Raw genomic sequence first — 20,917 nt, 5'->3', positions numbered from 1 at the left:
AAATATACCTTTTTATTTAAAAATAAACATTACCTTCCCAATCCCAGGTTTGCTTATGATTGATTGTGACACCATTTCAAAACTTTGATCAAAGTCAGTCTATGAAACAATTTAACAGGTTTTTTTTTTCATTATAAAACCAAAATACTTGGGTCTAGGTTTCAAACAGTTAAACATTCAAAAAATCCTGCTTTGATGTTTAAGTCATTCCCCAGTGCTGCTTTCACACCTCTAGGCTTTGGCTTTATTTTATATTTATATATGCAGCACTTTCTCTCATTTCCAGCCAGTTCATTCAGTTACTCAAGCTGGGACTCTGTGCTTTAGAGAATCAGTATTGGAGACCATTCTTTAATCAGCTCTCTCCTATTCCTTAATAAGTCTAAGATACTGCCACACTTCTTCATATGGAGGACTTCATTCCTAATGGGAAGGGCACTTTATTTACACAGCTCAGTGTATTTGGCTTTTTTAAACTTCATTTGAGTTAACCACAGCATTGCTGACATAGTGCAGGAGATTGTTTTAGGTGGATAAAACCAATCCATTCTGCAGGACACAAACTACCTACCTTGCTTGCAACAAAGGCTTAACAAGGTATAGTGGCAATAAACTGCTTAACTGACCTGACTTGATTTCTGTTTGGAACAAAATGTTGTTGTCCACTCCATATTTACGTTAACTTCAGTTTAAAAGGGAGTCTAGTGCAGGAGGCACCCGGGTTATGCTCTGCAAAACACAGGAACTGAGAAAACCAAAGAACAGAAAAATCTAGCCAACTTCTACAGGCTGATGAGAATAAATTTATGGCTAAACTCTGGAACTCCAGCCTCCCATCCCCCTCCAGGAATATACCACCTTTTCCTGATGATTTTTAGGTGATTTCTGCTAGTCTCTAGAAAGAAAGAGGAAGGTGAAAAGTTTAACCAAAAAAACAAGAAAAAACAGTGCAGAGACTGAAACATTGTCAGCCTTTCCAGTGAGCAAAAAATACCACATTTAGACAGCCAAAACAAACATATGCTGTTTCACAGGCTAAAGAAGGAATCCAGCAAGGCAGACACTCTGTGTTCGCTTGTCTGGAAGCTTGTGTTCTATTAACACAGATCAAATCAGAAGTGTGTGGAAATGGGACTGGTCACATTGTGAAGTAGATAAGGTGTTATTTATTGCTTGTTTAACAAATGCATGAAGAAACCAACATTCACTTATGTCTTCAATATTCTACTTCAGGAACAAGAGCCCAACTTAGCTACAGAGAAACCTGCTTTCTGGACTGAAAGTTGTGTTTTCCCCAAAATACTGCCAACACAATCCAATTCCTCCCACCTATCCAAACTGACACCCTGACCTTTGTGCTGCCTGAGTGTTTGCTTTCTGTACTCCTCACAACATATTTTGATCCTGACCAAGTCATCAAGAAGACAACAGTGGATGTGATAAAACCAATCACACATGGCTTTCCTTCTTTTAAGGTAGAAGGAGTCAAAGCTAATTTACAAAAGAAGGTTTCCATTATGCATTATCAGTTTTGACTTAATTCTTGACGTGTTTCCTTGTGTCCACTTCAGAGGCAAACAAGCTAAACATGCAAAGGGGATTTTCCCCCTATGATCCAGGGAAATATTGCCTTTGGCTTTTCAGAAGAAAGTTGCACCTGGTACTAGAAATAGCAGAGTTAAGGTCAGACTAATAAGCTTTAACTCAGGCAAACACCTTTTTCTTAATGGAGAAATGCCATTAGTAAGATGCACATAACTGCAGATTTATACCCCTAAAATTCTGGGATAAAGATCTATGTACAAGAGGTTGAGCCTTCTGAAGGGTGTCTAGTAAGACAGGCTCTGTCCAAGCAAAGAGATGATTTCTGGAAAACACTGGCTATCAAAATACTGGGTTAACAGTAGTGCAAGAAAGTTGACTTATTTAATTCTATTTAAAGCATAAGCAGCAACAGGCAGATAAGAGATAAAGAACCAAGAGGAAACACAAGTTGAGTAGCATGGTCCAGCAGAGAGAAAGGGCCAGGAATTGCAATACCCAAGTCCTTTGCCAGACTGTTTAAGCTTTATGTTCTCAAATGTTCAGAGCCATATTGCCAGCTCTGGTGCCAATATGGCTTTTAATTCTGAGTAAGTAATTCAGTCTCTCTCTTCATTCAGCTTTGCAATCATCTGAGTAAAACTGACACTGCTGCCCTGCTGGGTATTACATGGCCCAAAAGCTTGGGCAGGTCTAATCATAACCCCTTCTGTGACTTTCACACCATGCCATGAGAATGTAGCATCTGTTGTGTTCAGGTGCTGGAGCCTGACCTCTATCAGTGCTCAAATGAGAGTGGATTCTTCTCTTTCCTTCCATGTAATTGAAGAAATTAACATCTTTGTGAATATGTAAAATTCACGTTGAGGCACTAGAAATCAATGCTTGTGCTGCCTAGCGCATGCAGATTTTTGACTGCCTGTACCTTATGCACAAAGCTGCAAATGCTGCTTTCATTCACCTATTTTTTCTGCGCCTTTGAATGGAGAATTCTTTTTTAACTTGCAGGGAAAAAAGCTTCCTTGGGCTGCCTTACTTTATCCTAAGGTGACAGTCACTTCCAGACACCAGGAAATACTTATCTACAGACTCAGCAGAACAAAAAAAGTTTTTCTCCAGGGACTTCAGGAAAAGTGTTTTGTTTTTCCTCCACAGCAAACCTATGAGGCCCGACCCTCTATGTGCAAGCCGCACAATTCCTCTTCCGAGGAGATAGCAGGGAAGTGACAGGAACCAAGGTCTTATTTTGCCTGTCTTCGTTCTCAAGTCCCTTTTGCAACTACAAATTCACGTTAAGATTTTTCCATTTTAGACTAATTACAGAAGAAAAGTCCAGAATAAACAGATACTTTTGAAAGTCTTGGGAGAAATGCAGTTCTCTTCCCTACATGACTACTAGGTAGTCGACATTTAAGAATAATTTGATTAAGTCATCTTAATCTTGATCCTTCATAGAGTGAGTCGTGCTTTATCTGGGGACAGCTCTTACACTCAAGTGCAATCTTAGTTTTTGTTTTTACATAACTTTGGCACCTGCTGATCTCAGACTACCTGCATGAGGACAGAATGTTCCATTAGTCTGTTACCATGACAGAAACAGGATAAAACTGCTTAAGTGTGGTGACCAAATCGACCAAATGATCAGCAAACAACCAAGCCACTGAGCTAGCCTCTGCCCTGTTCCAAGTGTGAAAAAGCTTATCAAACAGAAGACATCACAGCTGGTTCTAAATAAAATCATCTCATGTTTGTTATATTTTTACCCACCTGGAGAGAGGAATTCAGTCCTCTGGGAAACAACTGTGTTGTAGGTACTAATGCTGTGGTCTCTGGTACAGAGAGTCCTGGGCACTGAGCAGGAGAGGGTGGATGAAGTATGCTTGGAATTTTCATTTAATAGAGAAGGAGTAAAAAGATTAGCCAGAGACATAGCTTAGTTTAGCTCCTATTGTCAGCTCAGTTTCAAACACACTGATTACAGAAGCAGCAGCCCCACTCATCTCAAGTGCTTGCACACGGCCAGAGCTCCTTTGTGCTAATCTTAAGCACTTAAGACTACCTCTGCTGCCAGAAGAGATCAGAAAAGCTGATAAAAGGTCCTTCAGATCTCAAATTCTATTTTTAAAAAAGTAAAGAAAAAAAGAGACAGAAATATGTTAATTATGATAAGGCCAGAGAGTAATTAGGAGGATTAGCTCCACATCTGTTAGACAAAATAACACTTTAAGAGGCATTTGAATATTTTGATCCTGACCAAGTGATATTGCTCTTGCCTGGTATGAGGCAGCAGCAGTTCAGCCCTCATCACCAGAGCACGCAACGAGACTGACATGTGCTTTGTAGCAGTGAATTGATGCCAAACAACCTGATTTTATTAACAGCCACACTCTCAGGACATTCCACATGTGTAGAATAGGAGTGGACAGCAGGCCAGATTTCCTTCATTGTCGTAAATCATTCACATCTACTCAAGTGAGTGAAGCACTGCCAGCTAACACCTGCTGAGGATCTGTGCAAGGACCTCAAGGTCAGTATCTTAGAGCCCTTTTTACCTTGCTTGCCATAAAGTTATTCTCTAGAAAATCTCCTTGTGCAGGAGGCAATTTATATGTTGAACTTACCTCCTAGACGCACACTGCCCTCCAACCAACAAGCACTCTTTAGCAGATGCATGGGAAGCTAATGACAGAGCAAGTAGTTTTATTCACTGAGTCAGTTTTGACATGGAAGGGCACCGAAAAGCTGAAAAATATTTATAGGGAGTTCCACTTTCAGTATTAACCAGAATATCAGTGGTTATTTTGTTATTTTTAAGGAGTGTTTAGATGGAATAGTGTTACCCCTTCAAAGAAGTCGGTAGCACAGAGAATATAGCTATCAAGATTTACATAAAAATAACAGTCATGTTATGCTCAAAAGCTTAAGTTTATTGCTCTCTTTAAAGACTATCACCAGTATTTTAAAAAAGAATGCCAGTTCTTTCTGCTAGCTTCTCACTGAAGGAAATATTTTAAATACAGCAATAAAATTAAGTGGTTTAAAGATAACACGTTTTGCCACACATTCATGCAAACCCTGCAGACAGGATTTTTACAGGTTCATGGATACAGAATAAACACAAAGATGTGTACTGAAATATTGGGAAACTTTTTCCCCACAGTGATGAAGTTGTAGGCGTAACATTTCAGGCCTTACCCTGCACCCGCTGACGTCAATGGCAAAACATCAGTGGGAGCAGGATCAGCCCTTATTGTTCTGAGAGCTGCTTTACCTTCTCCTGATTAGGAAGTGCAGTAAATTCTCAGAATCTTCTGCACTAATCGAAACAGTGGGTTTTGGTTATTGTTACAAATAAAGAGAAGCAAATATATTTTTAGTAGGTCATCAGAGCTCCTATTCACAAAACACTCATCTTTCATATTAAGGATCCTGCGTACCTCCATTTCTCTCTGCTCAGTGAAGCACTAAAACGTGTGCTCACCTCTAAGTATTGAACACAAACTACAATCTTCCCAGCCTGACTGAAGTCTAAACCAAAAAGCACAGGCAGCAGTCTTTATTATTGGAAAGGAAACACTGTTGCCTGGACCAGTGGTTAGAATGGGCTAATTATTGTCTAAATTTGGTTTGAGGGCAAATTTCTCACAAAGCAGCCAACAAGTTCACATTGATTTTTTTTTTTTAAGCTGCCTTTAGGATTTGCATTAATTTTAATAGGCACTGGACACATGGTTACCCTCAAAACTTTGAAACAAGTATAAACTCATAGAATAAAAGTGATTTTATTATTAGATTTTTAATAAAGATGAACTAAAAAAATTCCTCACCTGATTTTGAATCTCAGATTTCAGGAGAAATTCTCTTCTACATAAAAATAGAAACTATTTGCAGAAATACAATCTGTTTGCCAGATGACTAAGATGCCCAAATATTGACAAAGAAAAGGTAAAGCACAAAGAATATATGCTCAGATTAATGTCTACTGAGATTGACCCCACTGTGATGATACTGGGGTACACTGCTGGTAAGAATTCGAGGCAAGAATTTGACTCATGTCATTGAAATCTTGTTTCCCCCCTAGTTCAGATAACACTGGTAGTGGACTGCTTTAGAAAAAATAAACAAGCAAACATGATGTGTGAAACATCATTTCAATGCAAATCTACTTGAGTCTTTCAATGCAGAGGCTCAGAAGGTTTACGATACACACAGTATTCGGTAATTTTATATGTAAAAACAATCAGAAAGAGGCAAAAATTTACTTTCAAGCTTAGTCAACATACGGCACATTTCAGCATGACAATTCAAAAAGTTTCACACTGTATTTGGATATATTAGCAATGACCTTTTAAAAAAGAACAAACTGAAGACAGTGGATTTTTTCTGTTTTTTTCCTTGCTTTTGTAACAAATGAAGCTACTATAATTATTTACAGTATAAATAAGCCTTTTTTGGTGAAGATTACGTCCTGTCACATATGTTTAAGACAAGGTGTACCTCAGCTCTTTAATGTCAATGCAAACAAGAGCATAAAAGCAATATCAAAGTAAAATAATATCTTTCCAGCTAAGACAGCCAGGTTACCATGTGTCTCTTATCAGATCTGAAATATATCTGAGCGCAGTCAAAAGTTCTCCTGGCTTTAGCCTTTAGGAATATCATGAACACTTATTCTTCTGCTGCTCTAGAAAGCTGCTTTCCGTACAAGCTCATGACATGATGCACAAATTGATACTGTTCACAAGTCTGGATCATTCCTCCCCTGAAAGGCAAGAAGAAAAGGGGAGGGAAACAGCAGTCTTATTACTTGCAAACATGTAAGGAAATAGCACAGCTAACATGAAGCTTGTGCTCCACACCAAAGGTCTATTCCAAAGCTTTCTGAAATGAGTGAGAAGTGCCCATTGATTGCAACCAGCTTTAAGCCTGACCTCCAGCTCCATTTTGAAAGTCTACTGAGCAAGGAACAGAAGGTAGTGAGAACAGGAATGGGCTTTACCTTCATTTTTTTTCCTTGGCAGAGGCTCTCCTCCAGGAAAGCATCACCATCATTTATCTTATCTTACCTGAGCACCTGTAGTCTAAGTACCCTTCTGTGAAAAGTAATTCCCACCCCAAAGCCCTACAGAGATAGATGGGAGCAGGGGAATAAAGAGGGGAAGCAGCTTATCCAAGACTGTACAGCTGCACTAGGGACCAAATTTGGGATCAAAGAAAGCCAGGCCAGGTCAAGCCACACCAGCCCAGACAACTGATGCCATTTTCCCATTCTGCAATGAGGATTCTTTCCTCTGTGCTACTCCACACCAAGCTTTTGGCAAGTTAGCCACAAAACTAGGGATGGCCATCAGGATTTTGGAGCACACAATGTTACTTTAGAAAGGACAACTCAGATTTGTAACTGAGTTGACTGCTATGCACACCCTGATAGCAAAATATTCCTCAGCACAGTAACCTGTTTTGGTTCAGCTAATTTTTTAGCTTTTAATGTTCTCTTTAAAACTGAAAACCTGAAAGGAAATGCAAGCAGGAGTAAAGTAGTTTATTTTTCATGTGTCATTAGCCTGTGTATTTCTGCAAGTAGCATATTAACCAACATATAAGCACTACAGGGAGAGACAGAAATGAACAAAACCAATTAGGATGAAGCTGTTAATTTTAAGCAGATTCTACTAACACTTGAAATTTTGCTAAGAGTACCACTGAAAGTGATATGATCTCCTGACAATCCATTATGAAAACAATTGAAACTTATATGTGAAGCTCAAAGAAAACGTACACAGAATTATGCCAGCACTGGTGCATGGATGCTGGCAGTGCCATGCCAAAAGCAGGCTGAAATGACAAGGAGAGCTGAGGAACATGGGAACCCACAGGTGACTGGAGCCAACCAGACTGTGTCAGTCTGAGAAGAGTATATGTGGTGCATTCCCTTAGAAACCTCACCAGAGGACAGGAATGAAAAGTTGCTTCCTCTAAGCCAAATGGGTAGCAGACTGCTAGCACTCTCCTTGGGGACAGCCCTTTCCTATGTGGTCCAACTTAACCATTATGGGTCACACAGCAGCCATACCAGTAAGACAGATAAGCAGGAAAGACAACCTTGTCCTTCAGCCCCTTGCACTTATTTTGTTAAGCAGCTGCTTGAAATAACACTTAACAATGAGCAGGGAAGGGCAGGGACCTATTCTCTAACCTCTCATTATCTAACAAAGGTGAGAAACACACACCATGTTTCTAAAAAAAAATAATTTCCTAGCTGAGCATCTCCTCCCCATCTGCTCTCCTTAATACAAGCTCACAGTTGATTTGTTTCTGAGTCCCTCTGTGCTCTACACAGCACTGAAATATATCTCTGTCAGACTGTAACACACAAGGAACATTAGTAATATCTGACAATTTCTCCCCTCGAAGTTCCATAAACAGTGGGGTTGCACCCTGAAGTTGTAGCAGCAGAAGCACCAGGGTGTCCACTGAGATTCAGACCACAGGAAATTATTTTCCTTTTTATCCAGTTTCCTGCTATGTGGTGGCTTCCTCCCTTGCCACACATATGCACACCATGACATGTGCTTGCTGTCCAGGCTTTGGCACAGAATTATGTTTTCACCCCTATTTGCCACAGAAACCTTTGAAATCTGAGTTGCATTGTGGGCAATGACAGCAAATGTCTCTCAGCACTGTGGGAAGGATGCAGAAATGTGATTACTTCCTCTCCTTAGTCATACTAGGTTATTTTAGGACCATCTGTTGGCCACTAATGCAAAGCCCAGTGCACAGAACTTTTCCAAGGGATTCGTGAGGGAATGAAGGGAAAAACCCCTCTGTTCTCTCTCATGGCTACATGGCAACCTCAAAGGCAGTTCTCAGGGCTAATGCCAACCTTTCTATTTCTGTGCAAAGCAGGGAGGTGCATTCCTTCAGACATCTACTCTGGCCTGCATTCAGCCTTCTTTCCCTAAGTCCCGGGTGACTCCTTACCAGCCTAGACAGTAATCATCAGGCAAGAGGAGGAGACACAGTCTTCCCCTCTTATAGCTGCTCGGTTGAGACACTGTCTCAACCTCTCATGCTACTTTTGAAGTCTCCTGGAGATTTTGGGAGGAGTTAGTGAAAATGAGAGTGGGTGGCAGCATGACTTCCAAGAGACTACAAGCCCTATTTTTCAGTCCTTGAAGAAATCATGCTTTTCTGTAGGAAGGATGGTGATCTTCTTTCCATCTTGAGTATTTTACCCCATGACATTTAAATGGCTTTTATCTACTCCATCCCACTCCTGAGAGCTACATGGCAGCTACAGAGGCTCCTGCAGTCTTCCTTTTCCCTATGGTGTCCTTTAAGTATGATTTTCCTTCTTCAGAGTCTTACAGTGACTGCCAGTTCCCCTCTCCCTTCAAAGCTAGAATTTGCACTTGGTCTGCTGTATCACACACATTTGTAAGCAGGCGCCCTCCGTCTTCATTTGTGTGGCATTTTCCCTGTGTAACATTAGTCACAGAGACAAGATATTTCACATCCAGACAGATATTTAACTGGACCATGGATAATCAGCACTCACTATTCATAATCTGGTTTTCTTTTTCTCAAGAAGCCTTCCCTTGTCTGGCTAGATTCCACTGACACAGCCAAATCTCTAAGCCCCTGCAGGTCCCTGTCTATCAGAGCCTCAGCAGGGCAGCAAGCATTTCATTTTTTGCCTCCCACTGAGCATAATTTCTTCTCTGAAATAAAGTTCAGCGTGGGGTTGAGGTTCTTTTTTTTCCCTCAGAAAAATCTTTGGTATGTTTTTCGTGACATCTCTTCCCCCGACTACATTTATCATTATCATTAGAGAGAGCACTGAGACATGTTTTGATGGCACTTGAAACCAGTGGGAGAGGAAAAATAACATCTCTGGTACAAAATTCAAGTCTGTTTACTTAATAATCAAACTCAAGGTGGTGTGTTAAGAAATGCTTAACTGGAAACCATTGAATTTGTGGAGATTTTCACAGCTCCTTTCATATGTCTGCAAACACTCCAGGTTGTGCACTCTCCTTCCCCAGGCAACGTCTCTCCCACCATGGCCCACAGCTCCAGTATATGAGATAAATTTTCATTACTCCTTCTGGGAGAAAAGTGATGATATGTGGCTCTGAACTGAAGTACAGCAGATCTTTGAGCCTTTGCTTCTGTGTGAACACATGGGGCCAACTCCTCAGCTGGTAAAAGGTCGCCCCTTGCTTTATGGAGATGGACAGCTGTGCAGACTTTGATGCCAGCTGTGAACCTAAACCAGCTCCAGGGCTGTTCAGCAAGGTTTACTGCTCAGGCAAAGATTAAAAGTCAGAGGAATGTTCTTTCCTGGCCTCCACTTCGGTTTGTTCTTCTCCTCTTACATTCTTCTCCTTAAATAAGGGGAACTATTACCATTTTTGCTTTTTATTCTCCTGGAAAGGAAGCAGGCTTTCTTACCTGTCTAACCGTAACTGGCAGGCTGTTCGCAAAATGTCAACTATGCCCTCGTTCCTCAGCTGTTTACAGCAGACACTTGTGGCAATAAAGCAACCAGTCCTCCCGATGCCTGCACTAAGGAAGGGAAGAGCAGAGAGAGGCAGTGGAGATGTCAGAAGGATTTTGGAACTTTTCTGTCCAGCAATTGCCACTAAAGCAGCACAGACCCCACCATACCTTTTGTCCCTCTGACCTTTGCCAGCTGGGTGCTTCCAGATGGAAAGCTGTAACTAGGAAAAGATACCAGCTTTGCTGGATGACATGATTAAGTGTGAGCTACTCACAGCAGAAGGGTGAACATTGCAGATACAGTGCTAAAAATGAACTACTGGAGACTCATTGAACCAATATGTTGTTGAACCTCTCACTGAACCATTGAAAAAAAGCTTCTGCATTTCTTAGTAAGATTTGGTTGGACAGCAAGCCTTGCTTTGAAGGCAAACTTTGCTTTGAAATTCTCAATTTTAACAGCTTCTTTGAAGCTATTTTCATTCACAGCTAGAGCGAAAAAAAACCCCAACTCTTGCTTAAATAATTAGAGCTAACAGTGGTATAGTAAGTGTGATGCCATTTTCTGATCAGACCTGAAATCTAGTAATTTGAATTAGAGCAGAATACAACAAATTCACTATCAAAAAAAGTTCTTAAAATTTTCCTGAACTCTTTTGTATCTGACCAGAACTGAATTTATTTTCAAAGGCACAGTGCTATAGAAGCTGTGAATTCTTCTCATTACCTAACAAACTGCCAGCAAATGCTGGAAGCCCTTCTTATGCATGAAATAATTAAGTGAACATACTCAGGAATAATTACTTGACACAACTACAGGATTCTGCTTTCATTTACATTGTGAGAAAATCGTAATGCAAGACCGCTGGCAAGAAACATTCAAGCAACATTGGAGTTCATGGTTCACAGCTGCCCACAAATCCTTCATCTTCCACTTGACCATAACCAAACAGACCACAGCACACAGCTCCTGATACTGTTTACTGTCCAGTCACCTCAGTGTTTTACAAAGGGAGGGAACAACACCCATTTTTAGATAAAGACCTGCAGGACAAGCTGCAGGTCTCTCAGTGGCTGAGACAGCATCGGGTGGCACATTATCCATACAGAACACATCATAATCCTATCTCCTTGTCTCTTAGTATTTTTTCAAATAAAAATGCTCCATTTCTCCCCAGACTGTTACAGTGTCACGGGGATGACACCATACAAGAGGACAGAACAAATATGCAAAGCAAGAGTGAGATGGTAACCAGCAGCAGATACCATATAGTTCTTCAAGGAGCTCCGAGAGAGTCACAAATTTCCATGGACAAAGAGGACCTCCTTACAAACCATTTCTTATTTTCATCTGAACTCACCTAAATTTTTCCAACCTCTGTTTTAAAACACAGGCAGAAAAGCTGGACATGTGGTATCACACGAGCATTTTAATACTGATTACTCCACATTAGCTTACAGTCGGATCTGTGATGACACCAGGCTACCAACCATTTCTGCCAAGAGACTCTATAAAAACATTCTCATTGTATAATACCCATTTACTGTGGCTTTTGGAGAGCAACCATCTGCTGTTTCCTAGAAAACATTATGCAAAATTAAGCAATATTCCATACAAAAATAAATTTGGCAAAATGTATGTTATTGAAATGATGGAAGATTACCCTGGCAAGATAAACTGCATCTCTTATCAGGCTTTCTGCTATTTACCTGGAACAACTGTTTTGAGAACAGACTGTAGTTTTCAAATAATCACATTTAACCTTCCTAAACACTGGCAAAACAGGGCTTCCTTTTAGACCTCTGGAACTTCTCCAATTTTCCAAGAACTGTAATTCATCTATACTAAACTTTGATGGTTTAGAGTGCGTGAACCAACTTTTTTAAACCACTCTTGGGTGAAAATCAACTAGCATATCTGATTTAATAGTGGTTGCTGATGCTTAACACACTCCCTAGATAGAAGTGCCAAAGAACATAGTTCATCATGTCTACAAATGATAAGTACATCATCCCACTTCTTTCTGAGGACAGAGGAGAAGTATCTATCTTCATCTATTTTTATTCTGCTCTGATTGATAATTACAATTTTTTCATCAGGCATCAAACTGCTGTAAAGATTGTGCTCCTTCCATATAAGAAATTTTCATCTTTGCCAGGGATTCTTACTAATACTTCAGTTTTACCATCAACTGCATACATTTCCTGACTATTAATTAGTACTTGCTGTAACAGGCTTTGTCACTCTTTCATTTATGTGTTATATTTAAATTATTGTCTTTGGCCTAATAATGATTTATTTTTAAAAAAGCAAAGAAGGAACCTACAAAATAGGGGGTTTGATGCTTAAAATGTAATACTATTATATGTCTGCTTGCATGGGTTTTCCTACTCAATTTCACTTAACATATGTTAATCTCTGCTAACCAACCTTACAAAGATAATTAAAGGCATGTATTACTGGTAAGGCAAATGAAATGAAATTATTCTTACAAGTAACTGAGCCACTGCCAGCTTTTATGTTCAACTCAGCCTGTATCTGAACACTTGGTATAGAAAATAATTGTCATTAAAGCTTTGGAGTTCCAAGCACATTTCAGAAGCAATTGGGCAAGATTTCACACGTGTGACTGATGGCCCGTGTGGCAATCTGCACTGCGTCACTGTATGCGAAGAAGCCCTTGGAATTCAGACACAACATTTATTTACCTGCAGTGAACAATCATTGGGGCATTCTTCTCCTCTGCGCTCTGCATGGCTTCTTCCACTTCCAGTACTAGCTGTAGCAGAGGAGGGGCCTGGTCTGGTGTCTTCTGGTCTGGCCAAGACGTATACCAGTAATGTTTCAGGTTTCTGACTTCTTCTCCTTTCTGCAATCCAGTTAAGACAAACACCACAACAGTTTTACAAGAACTTCTCATTGTAAAATTGATGCTGAAACATGGCCTTCCCTTTAAGACTGAGAAGATGAAATCAATCTGCTGGAAACACAAGATGGCTGGGCACACACAGTCCAGAGATTGCTGCAGAGCACTGATGAGATCTTTTTGACACAGATGGTGGAGAAGCCAACAAGGAGAGGTGACCTTGCGTTAAGTACATGGTTGGGCACCTGAAGGCTGGGGGCAGCCTTGGCTGCAGTGACCAAGAGATGGTGAAGGATCTTACATGGAAGGAGCAAGGGAACTAAGTAGGATTATAAGTCTGAACTTTGGAAGACATAACTTTGATTCCTTCAATGACTTAATTGCAGGAATCCCTTGAGTTAAGGCTCTAGAAGACAGTGAATCCAAGACAACTTGTAAATATTCAAGCATCACTTCCTCCATGCTCAATTCGGTGCATGCCTCTGGGTAAGAAATCATGCAAAGAGGGCAGGAGCCATACATGGATGAGCAAGAAGCTTCTGGCAAAAAAAAAAAAAAAAAAAAAACAACCAAAAAACCCAAACCCCAAAACAAACAAACTCCAAGCAAAACCCAAAAATCTACAAGAAGGAAATTTATGGAATATGGAAAAAGGGACATGGCACTTGGGAGGAATGTTGTCAAAGTATGCAGAGATGTGACAAGAAAGGTTAAGGCCCACTTGGAATTAAATCTGGCAAGGGATGTCAAGGACAACAAGAAGGGTTTCTTCAGTTGCATCAGTTGCAAAAGGAAGAGCAGGTAAAATGTAGCCCCACTGCTGAATGAGGTGGGAGCCCTGCTGGTGGAGGATACAGAGAAGGCAGAGTTACTGAATGCCTTCTTTTTTTCACTCTTCATTGCCAGTGCTGGCCAGCAGGAATCCCAGACCTTGAGGACAAGAAATTCTGGAGAAAAAGACAACTTTCCTTTGGTTGATAAGCACTGGGTTAGAAGGCATTTAGGTAAACCTGAAACCCACAGATCTATGGGCCCCAATGGGATCTATCCATGAGTGCTGAGGGAGCAGGCAGATGTTACTGCTGAGTAACATCTGCTGATCATCTTGGAAAGATCATGGAGAAAAGGGAAGGTGCCTGAAGACTGAAGGAAAACCAATGCCACTCCAGTCTTCAAAAAGATGGCAAGAGGGAGGACCCAGGGGGCTACACATCAGTCAGCCTCAGTTCCATCCCTAAAATGGCAATTGAATAGTTCACCCTGCATATCACCTCTAAATATGTAGAAGAAAAGAAGGTTATTTGGAGTATTCAACATGGATTTTCCAAGGGGAATTCATGCTTGACCAGTCTGAAAGGTTCCTGTGACCGCATGACTGGCTGGGTGGATGATGGGAGAGCAGGAATATTGTCTATCTTGACTTCAGCAGAGCTTTTGACCCTGTCTCCTCTAACCTCCTCATGAGGTAAGCTCAGAAAACATAGGTTAGATGAGAGGACAGTGAGATGTATTGAGAACTGGCTGAATGGGTTCAGAGGGCTGTGATCTGCAGCAAAGAGCCCACTTGAAGGCCCATAGCCTGTGGCCTTCCCCTGAGACCAGTACTGGGTTCAGCACTGTTCAGTTTACTCATCAATGACCTGGATGAAGGGGCAAAGAGTACCCTCAGCACTTTTCTTCATCATGATACAAAACTAGGAGGAGTGGCTGACACACCAGAAAGCTGTGCTGCTGTTCCTTGAGACCTGGGCAGGCTGGAGACCTGGACAGAGAGGAACTGATGAAGTTCAACACGGGCAAGCACAGGGTCCTACACGTGGAGAAGAATAACCCCAAGCACCAGTACAGTGTGGGGGCTGACCAGCTGGAAAGCAGCCTTGTGGAGAAGGACCTGGTGGACAATGAACTGCCCACGAGCCAGCAGTGCCCTTGTGGCCAAGGAGGCCAAAGGTATTCCGTGGTGCATAAAGAAAAGCAGTGCTGTCAAGTTGTGAGTGGTGATCCTGCCTCTCTACTCAGCTCTAGAGAGGGGCACTTGACTCACCTGGAGTGCTGTGTCCAGTTCAGGACTCCCCACCCTCAAGAGAGACAAGGCACTACTGGAGAGGGTCCAGTGGAGGGCCCATGAAGATGATTAGGACACTGGAACACCTCACTTAGAGGGAGATGGTGGGCCTGTTTAGCTTGGAGGAAACAACTGAGAGGGCACCATATCAAAATCTGTAAGTATCTGAAGGGAGGATGTCAAGAGGATGGGTCAAGGCTCTTTTCAGTAGTGCTTGGCTACAGGACAAGGGCAAGGGCCACAAACTGAAACACAGAAAATGAACGTATTCAGTTCCATCTGAATACAAGGAGAAATTTTTTGAGGGTGACAGAGCACTGAAACAGTTGTCCAGAGAGTTTGTGGAATCTTTTTCTCTGGAATATTCAAGACTCACCTGGACACAAGCACATGCAACCTGCTTTAAGGGAACTTGTTGTAGCAGGCAGGTTGGACCAGATTATTTCCAGTGGTCCCTTCCAACCCCAACCATTATGTGAATGCTAAATGGAACAGAAATCCAAATGGGAAGCCACATAACACAAAAATCTGGACTTCAAATATCATGACTGCACTTTGGTAAACTGTTTTTTTTTTACAAGGAAAAAAAAAACAACAAAAATTCCTCCCCCCACAAAGTATTCTGCTCTTTTAGTGCCAAGAGCTGTGTGCAAAACACTCCAGGCAGTCTGTTCCCTCTTGACAGATTCATTCAGCAAAGCCAGAGCTGTGCTTGTGACATAATTGCTTTCATAATGTATTTGACAGACAGAGAGCCAGGAGCCATATCTCTGTCTCTGATAGCTAGATAAATAGATGAGGGAGAGAGATGGGAGCTTATTTTTCTATCTCTTCTGACAGACCGACTTATATTGGTCTCCTGTCAATTCTACTTTTCTCTTAGACATGGTGAGAAATTCTGAGGCAGTATGGAAGGTGGGAATTGTATCTAGCTGCAGTCCAGGTCTTTTTGAGAGACACAAATTCTGATTCTCTGTCTCAGCATGGTTATGAATATAGCAAATGTGCTGTTTCCTTTTTGGAGTGCCAAGTAGCACTGTGAGCTTCTGATTTTGTATGTTCAGACTGATATCCTTCTGTCTGATTTCTAAAGGTGCAAAATAGTAACATGGTGCCCAGGGAACTGGCCTTACCCCTGCAGCCATTGCACAAGCCAGCTGGCACAGGGCAGAGTAAATGTTTGCAAAAGGTCCAAGAACAAGTGTTAGCTTCCACAATCCTCCCTTCAAACCATGGCTAGCTCAGTTGAAGAGAGAAAAAGACAAATATAACTTTTTCTGAAGAACAAGGCACAAAAATCTGAAAATAGTTTCTGTCATGTACGCTCCCAAGCCCCACCTTATACTTGTCAGTCACTGGATGCTAAGAGTATTCTGTGGTTGTGCATTTTCCATCCTTCTCTTTGGATGACAGAGCTTTTACACAGCTTCACAGTGAACTAGATTGGGAAAGCAATCACGTTAAATCTTTTTCCTTTCTTGAGATGGATTAATTTTCAGATGGACCAGTTTCTCCCTTTGGCTTGGCACACAGTCACAAACACTTGTGAGGGCACATGGGACATGGAACAAGGGTCAGAACAAGAGAGCTGGACAAAGGGAGGCTGGGCTTCATTAAGATGTTGTTCCATCTTACACTGGGTTTAAAGTGCTCACTGAAGCATAGCCACAGGATCCTTAAGGCTGTGTCTAGCTCACTTCAGGAACAGAGTGTCTTACTATCATAGCACAAAGTCTGGCCTTAGGTTATTTATCCTAGGGAGAAAATACTTTGTTTAAGAGAGCATAACTAGTTATCATGAATAACACTCAAGCTCACTACTCTGATCAACACTGCTCTGAAACACAGTTGCTTTTGAATGTATGACTATGTCTGAGTCACAGAAGTTATAAACACCCAATTCTTAACTCAGTTGTGAAAAATTATAATAAAAATGTTGTCAATAACACAGAGAGAAAAGTAAAAGTCATCTGAAGAAAAACATGAATCACTATATAAATCATTTAGTTGACAGCAACGGAAAACAGACAAAGTTCTACTGATGAACTCTGGATGCCTTTAGTTTAGTCTGCTGTGTTAAAAGTTTTATGCCTCTGCTTGGAGCACCCTGACTTCTGTGGTTCTGTACACTTCTGCTTTGACTTGAACAAAATATTCTCTATAGATGGTTCCTTGAGAGTGAGAAGACTTGGGAACAGCTAGGAGGAAGCAAGATTTAACAGACAGTTTGAAGTCTACCAACATGTATTCTGCAGCTGAAATCATGACTCAGTGGCTAGACACTGGAAACTTTCTCTGAGAACGGAAAACAAGCCTTGCCTCTAGCCTGAGCTTTTTCTAAATTCCCACAACCTGACAAATCTTATCCCGCTATATGGAGAGAAAAATGACAGTCGACTCTGTAAAGCATGTAGTAATAACACATTTCTGAACACTCCTGTTTAAGGGCAAACTGAAGTCAATTCATTGCTTTTCCAGTTTTCACTAGCAAGTCACTTAATGTATGCAGGGCTCAGAACTGCTGCTTCTCTATTGCCATTAAATGGCAAATGCACAGATGTAGGGAAAGGTAACTTAAATGGAATCTTTATTTCAGCTCTAGAACTCAGCGGTTCACATTCTGACATTTGGGGGGTGAAGGGAAGAGATATTGACCCACTAGTACTGAAAACAAAACCACTGTCTAACTGAAAAGCAAAACCAGATGAGCTGCAAGTCTGCAACATGTAGATATTCTTCACTTCCCACTTGTCAGGGAGTGTGATTTTCTCCTTGCTGCCTTTGCCAAAAGCATGAGTGACAGACTTTCTACACTCTGAATCCAGACATGGGATGTCATATGCTGGCTTTCTGCCCATTAGCATATGGCTGAAGAGACTTGAAACTGGTTGGATAAAAGGGGAGTTTTTCCAGCTTGAGAAGAACTTGCCATGTTATACTGAGGCCAGGGTAGATCTGGCAGATGAAAGACGTATGAAGTTTATATAAACAGACTGTTACTAAAACACATAGCTTGATATTCTAGAACCTAGCAATGAAAAGAGTTGAAAAAGAAGACTCTGGGACTTTAGGTTAAGTAGTATCTAAGTACTTAAATTAAACCTGTGCTAAAACTTTCTATCCACAAGATGATAGAATGGTTACTGGTATATAAAACTACCCTTGCAAAGTAAGAAGCTTTCTGTGAGCTGACATTTCATTTTAACTGATCAATGAACCCAGAGGATGAAAGCACAGAATGAGTCACTGGTTTCTTACCCAGTGAACCCCATACTACTGCAACTGGCCTGGTGGCTTTCAGACTGTACACATGCAGCCTAAACCTCTGACTGCTTATTTTCTTGTAACTTTCATTCTGGTGAACTGGGCAAAGCTACGATGACTTCAGTAATGAAAAGGGGTGTTTTTCCAGCACTACACTGTGCAGAAGCTTTCTACACAACTCCCCCTGAACATCTGCATTTATAGGTTTAGACAGCTAAGCTACTGTAAGTACATTGGAATGATTTACCTTTAGGGTGATGAGCCTTAAACGGTAATCGTCTGCTTGTATGACTCTGTTAACTGTGATTTCTATTCCTTCATAGGTGACCTGTTCCTCTGGCCAATATTCTGTGCATTTCTGCGTGCAATATAAAACAAATCCAGTTAAGCAGGTATCAAGGGAGGCTCGGCTTTTTTCTCTTCTGAAATTGAATACAACACATGCATAGATGAATATGAATAAATTTCATTTCTATAATAAGTACAAGCTTTCACTTACTAAACAGGGACCACATTTCAGCTGATTTTTGCTGCATCCATAATAGCCTGATTGCTTGATTAAAAATGCACAAATCAAGTAATTACTAACCAATGCTTTTAAATACACACATCCTTATTTATCTTTATGCAACTGATGTGCATTTTGAAGGTTCATTAGAGAGACTGGTGGCAATGTGCTTGTGTTTTAAAATTAATCTTTTTCTTGAGATAATAATGATTAGTATAATATACACTAGTTAATATATCTGTCCTGCATATATACTGATGTAGAAACACAAAATACAGCTTTTCTATTTTTTATAATGGCTCAATGCTCTCTGAATATAAAATGATTGTTTGGATATGTTTTTGCACAAAATAACATGACTGGGGATGATTGGGAAAATAGATTACGTACCAAAATCCACTTAAAAATGTCAGTGAGAATCTTTCAAAGATAGGGAACTAAAAGGCAGCAGTAGCTGTGAGAGGGATTGGACTACTATATTTGATTTTGCCAAAAACCAGTAAAAGGTACAGCCAGCACAAACTAACATTTGAAAATACAGAAACTATAGTCCATTTGGAGATCTACTCTGTGGTAGTGATACACTAGAGATGAGCCAGAGCAAATTTGTAGGTGCCTCTGATCCTGGAAGGAGGGCTAAAAAGGACTGTGGTTTTGTATTTAGTTTCTCTAAATTAATCAATATGCAAAGGCAGAGACAGGCATTTCAATATGGTGCACAAATTAGTCCATGGACAAGGAATGACATGAATCAGGCAGAGTCTGAGAAAAAGGCTCCCTTGTGATAATGCAAGAAGCTATTTCATTATCACGGGAGAGCAGGTATCTGCTATTCAACAAACCTCAGTAAAGATGATGCTAGTAAGATTCTGCTTTTACACAGCTGTACACAATCTTGGAGGAAACAAGTTGAATCATTTTTCTCTCCCCCACCAAACGTAATTCCACTTGAAGAGAAAGACTAACAACAGAAAAGTATCTTGCAAAGTTACTGAGTCAAAATTTTTGTGTGGGAGAATCAGTGTTGTTCCATCTGCACAGTACATCAGTTAATAACCCACTGGGAGTGTGGCCCACTGTGTCTCTGTAAAGTTATTTATGCAGATTGTGTTTTTTCTTCCTCTACTCATAAACTGCAAAATCCACTGCAAAAGTTGTGAAGAGCACTACCAGCTATCAATAGCACAGACACTGCTCTGCTTACAGGAGTGGAGTAAGATTGCCCACTCACTTCTGGGGGCTGTCTGTCAGTTCAGATTAGAAGTGACAGAGGGCTGAGGTACAGAGCTTTTAATACTCATATTAGTGAAGCCATTGCAGTGAGGAAGAATACAAAGTCTCTCTTACTAGCATCATTGCTGAACAAAACTTTTGGGTTTGAAACTATGTACTTTGAGTCCTGTTATTTATCTATTAATAGAAGTGTTGCAGATAAATGGAGTGAGTATAGACAACGTTTATATGGAAGGACCTTGTATTTATTGCTGAGATTGCTGTCATTGACACATTTTGACACAAAATTTACCAGGAAAGACTCAGCAGCTCTGTTGTGATATACAGGCTGTAGCAAGCTTCAGTTCTATAGTGCATCAGCACTGCAGTGCACTGCTTCCCAAGACTGGTAAGAGGGTTGAAACACTTGGTCAGTGCAGGTAGGAGGCAATCCAGACATAAAGGTTATTTTGCCTTCCTGTTATACAATCTTGTTATGAAAATTATAGTTGCAGCATTTCTTCTGCATCTTCTTTAAACCTCAAAGTCTGCAAAAGATTCTGGTGCCCTGACTATGTCACAATATTTTAATGTGTCAGAAAATGGCAACTTTGATTAATGAGCAAGTTATTGCTTCAGTGCTGCTGCTCAGATACAGACAGGTGCAAATTTAAAACCTGAGTGAAAACAAAGCATTCAGATCAGCAACATAATTCATTGTTTTGCATCAGCAATCCTTGACAGGACATTTCCAATGAGCCAGCTGTAATAACTGACCATTTTTAACTTGCAAAGCGTCACAATTCTGTGTCAGTCTTGTTCATGTCTTTTTTCAACGAAGTTGAAAAAATACATGAACATATTTATCTTATATCTATGAAAAGCTAAAGGTTTGTGCACGTGATGATTGCGAGCATTAAGCTTCCAGCTAGCAGATAAGCCATTACAACTCTGTCT

At 40.7% G+C, this 20,917-nt stretch overlaps 1 protein-coding gene across 16 annotated transcripts in view; it reads right to left on the bottom strand.

Annotated features, from left to right (window-relative positions):
* Nucleotides 1-4,448: 4,448 nt before the first annotated feature.
* Nucleotides 4,449-20,917, bottom strand: part of PTPN5 (protein tyrosine phosphatase non-receptor type 5) — a 77,233-nt gene continuing 60,764 nt past the window's right edge. For 14 of the 16 annotated variants that reach the window (XM_064425283.1, XM_064425290.1, XM_064425286.1 and 11 more), the window contains exons 11-14: nt 18,488-18,598; nt 12,754-12,914; nt 9,997-10,110; nt 4,449-6,304 (exon numbers count right to left, since the gene is read on the bottom strand). In XM_064425283.1, the coding sequence (XP_064281353.1) occupies nt 6,211-6,304; nt 9,997-10,110; nt 12,754-12,914; nt 18,488-18,598 (480 nt within the window). In that variant the 3' untranslated portion in view covers nt 4,449-6,210. Of the gene's footprint in view, nt 6,305-9,901; nt 9,930-9,996; nt 10,111-12,753; nt 12,915-18,487; nt 18,599-20,917 lie in introns of those variants that run through there. The other 2 variants (XM_064425295.1, XM_064425296.1) reach the window with 2 other exon arrangements.

The sequence above is a fragment of the Passer domesticus genome, chromosome 6 (assembly GCF_036417665.1).
Source record: "Passer domesticus isolate bPasDom1 chromosome 6, bPasDom1.hap1, whole genome shotgun sequence".
Lineage (NCBI taxonomy): Eukaryota > Metazoa > Chordata > Aves > Passeriformes > Passeridae > Passer > Passer domesticus.
This window is presented reverse-complemented; position numbering and strand designations above follow the sequence as displayed.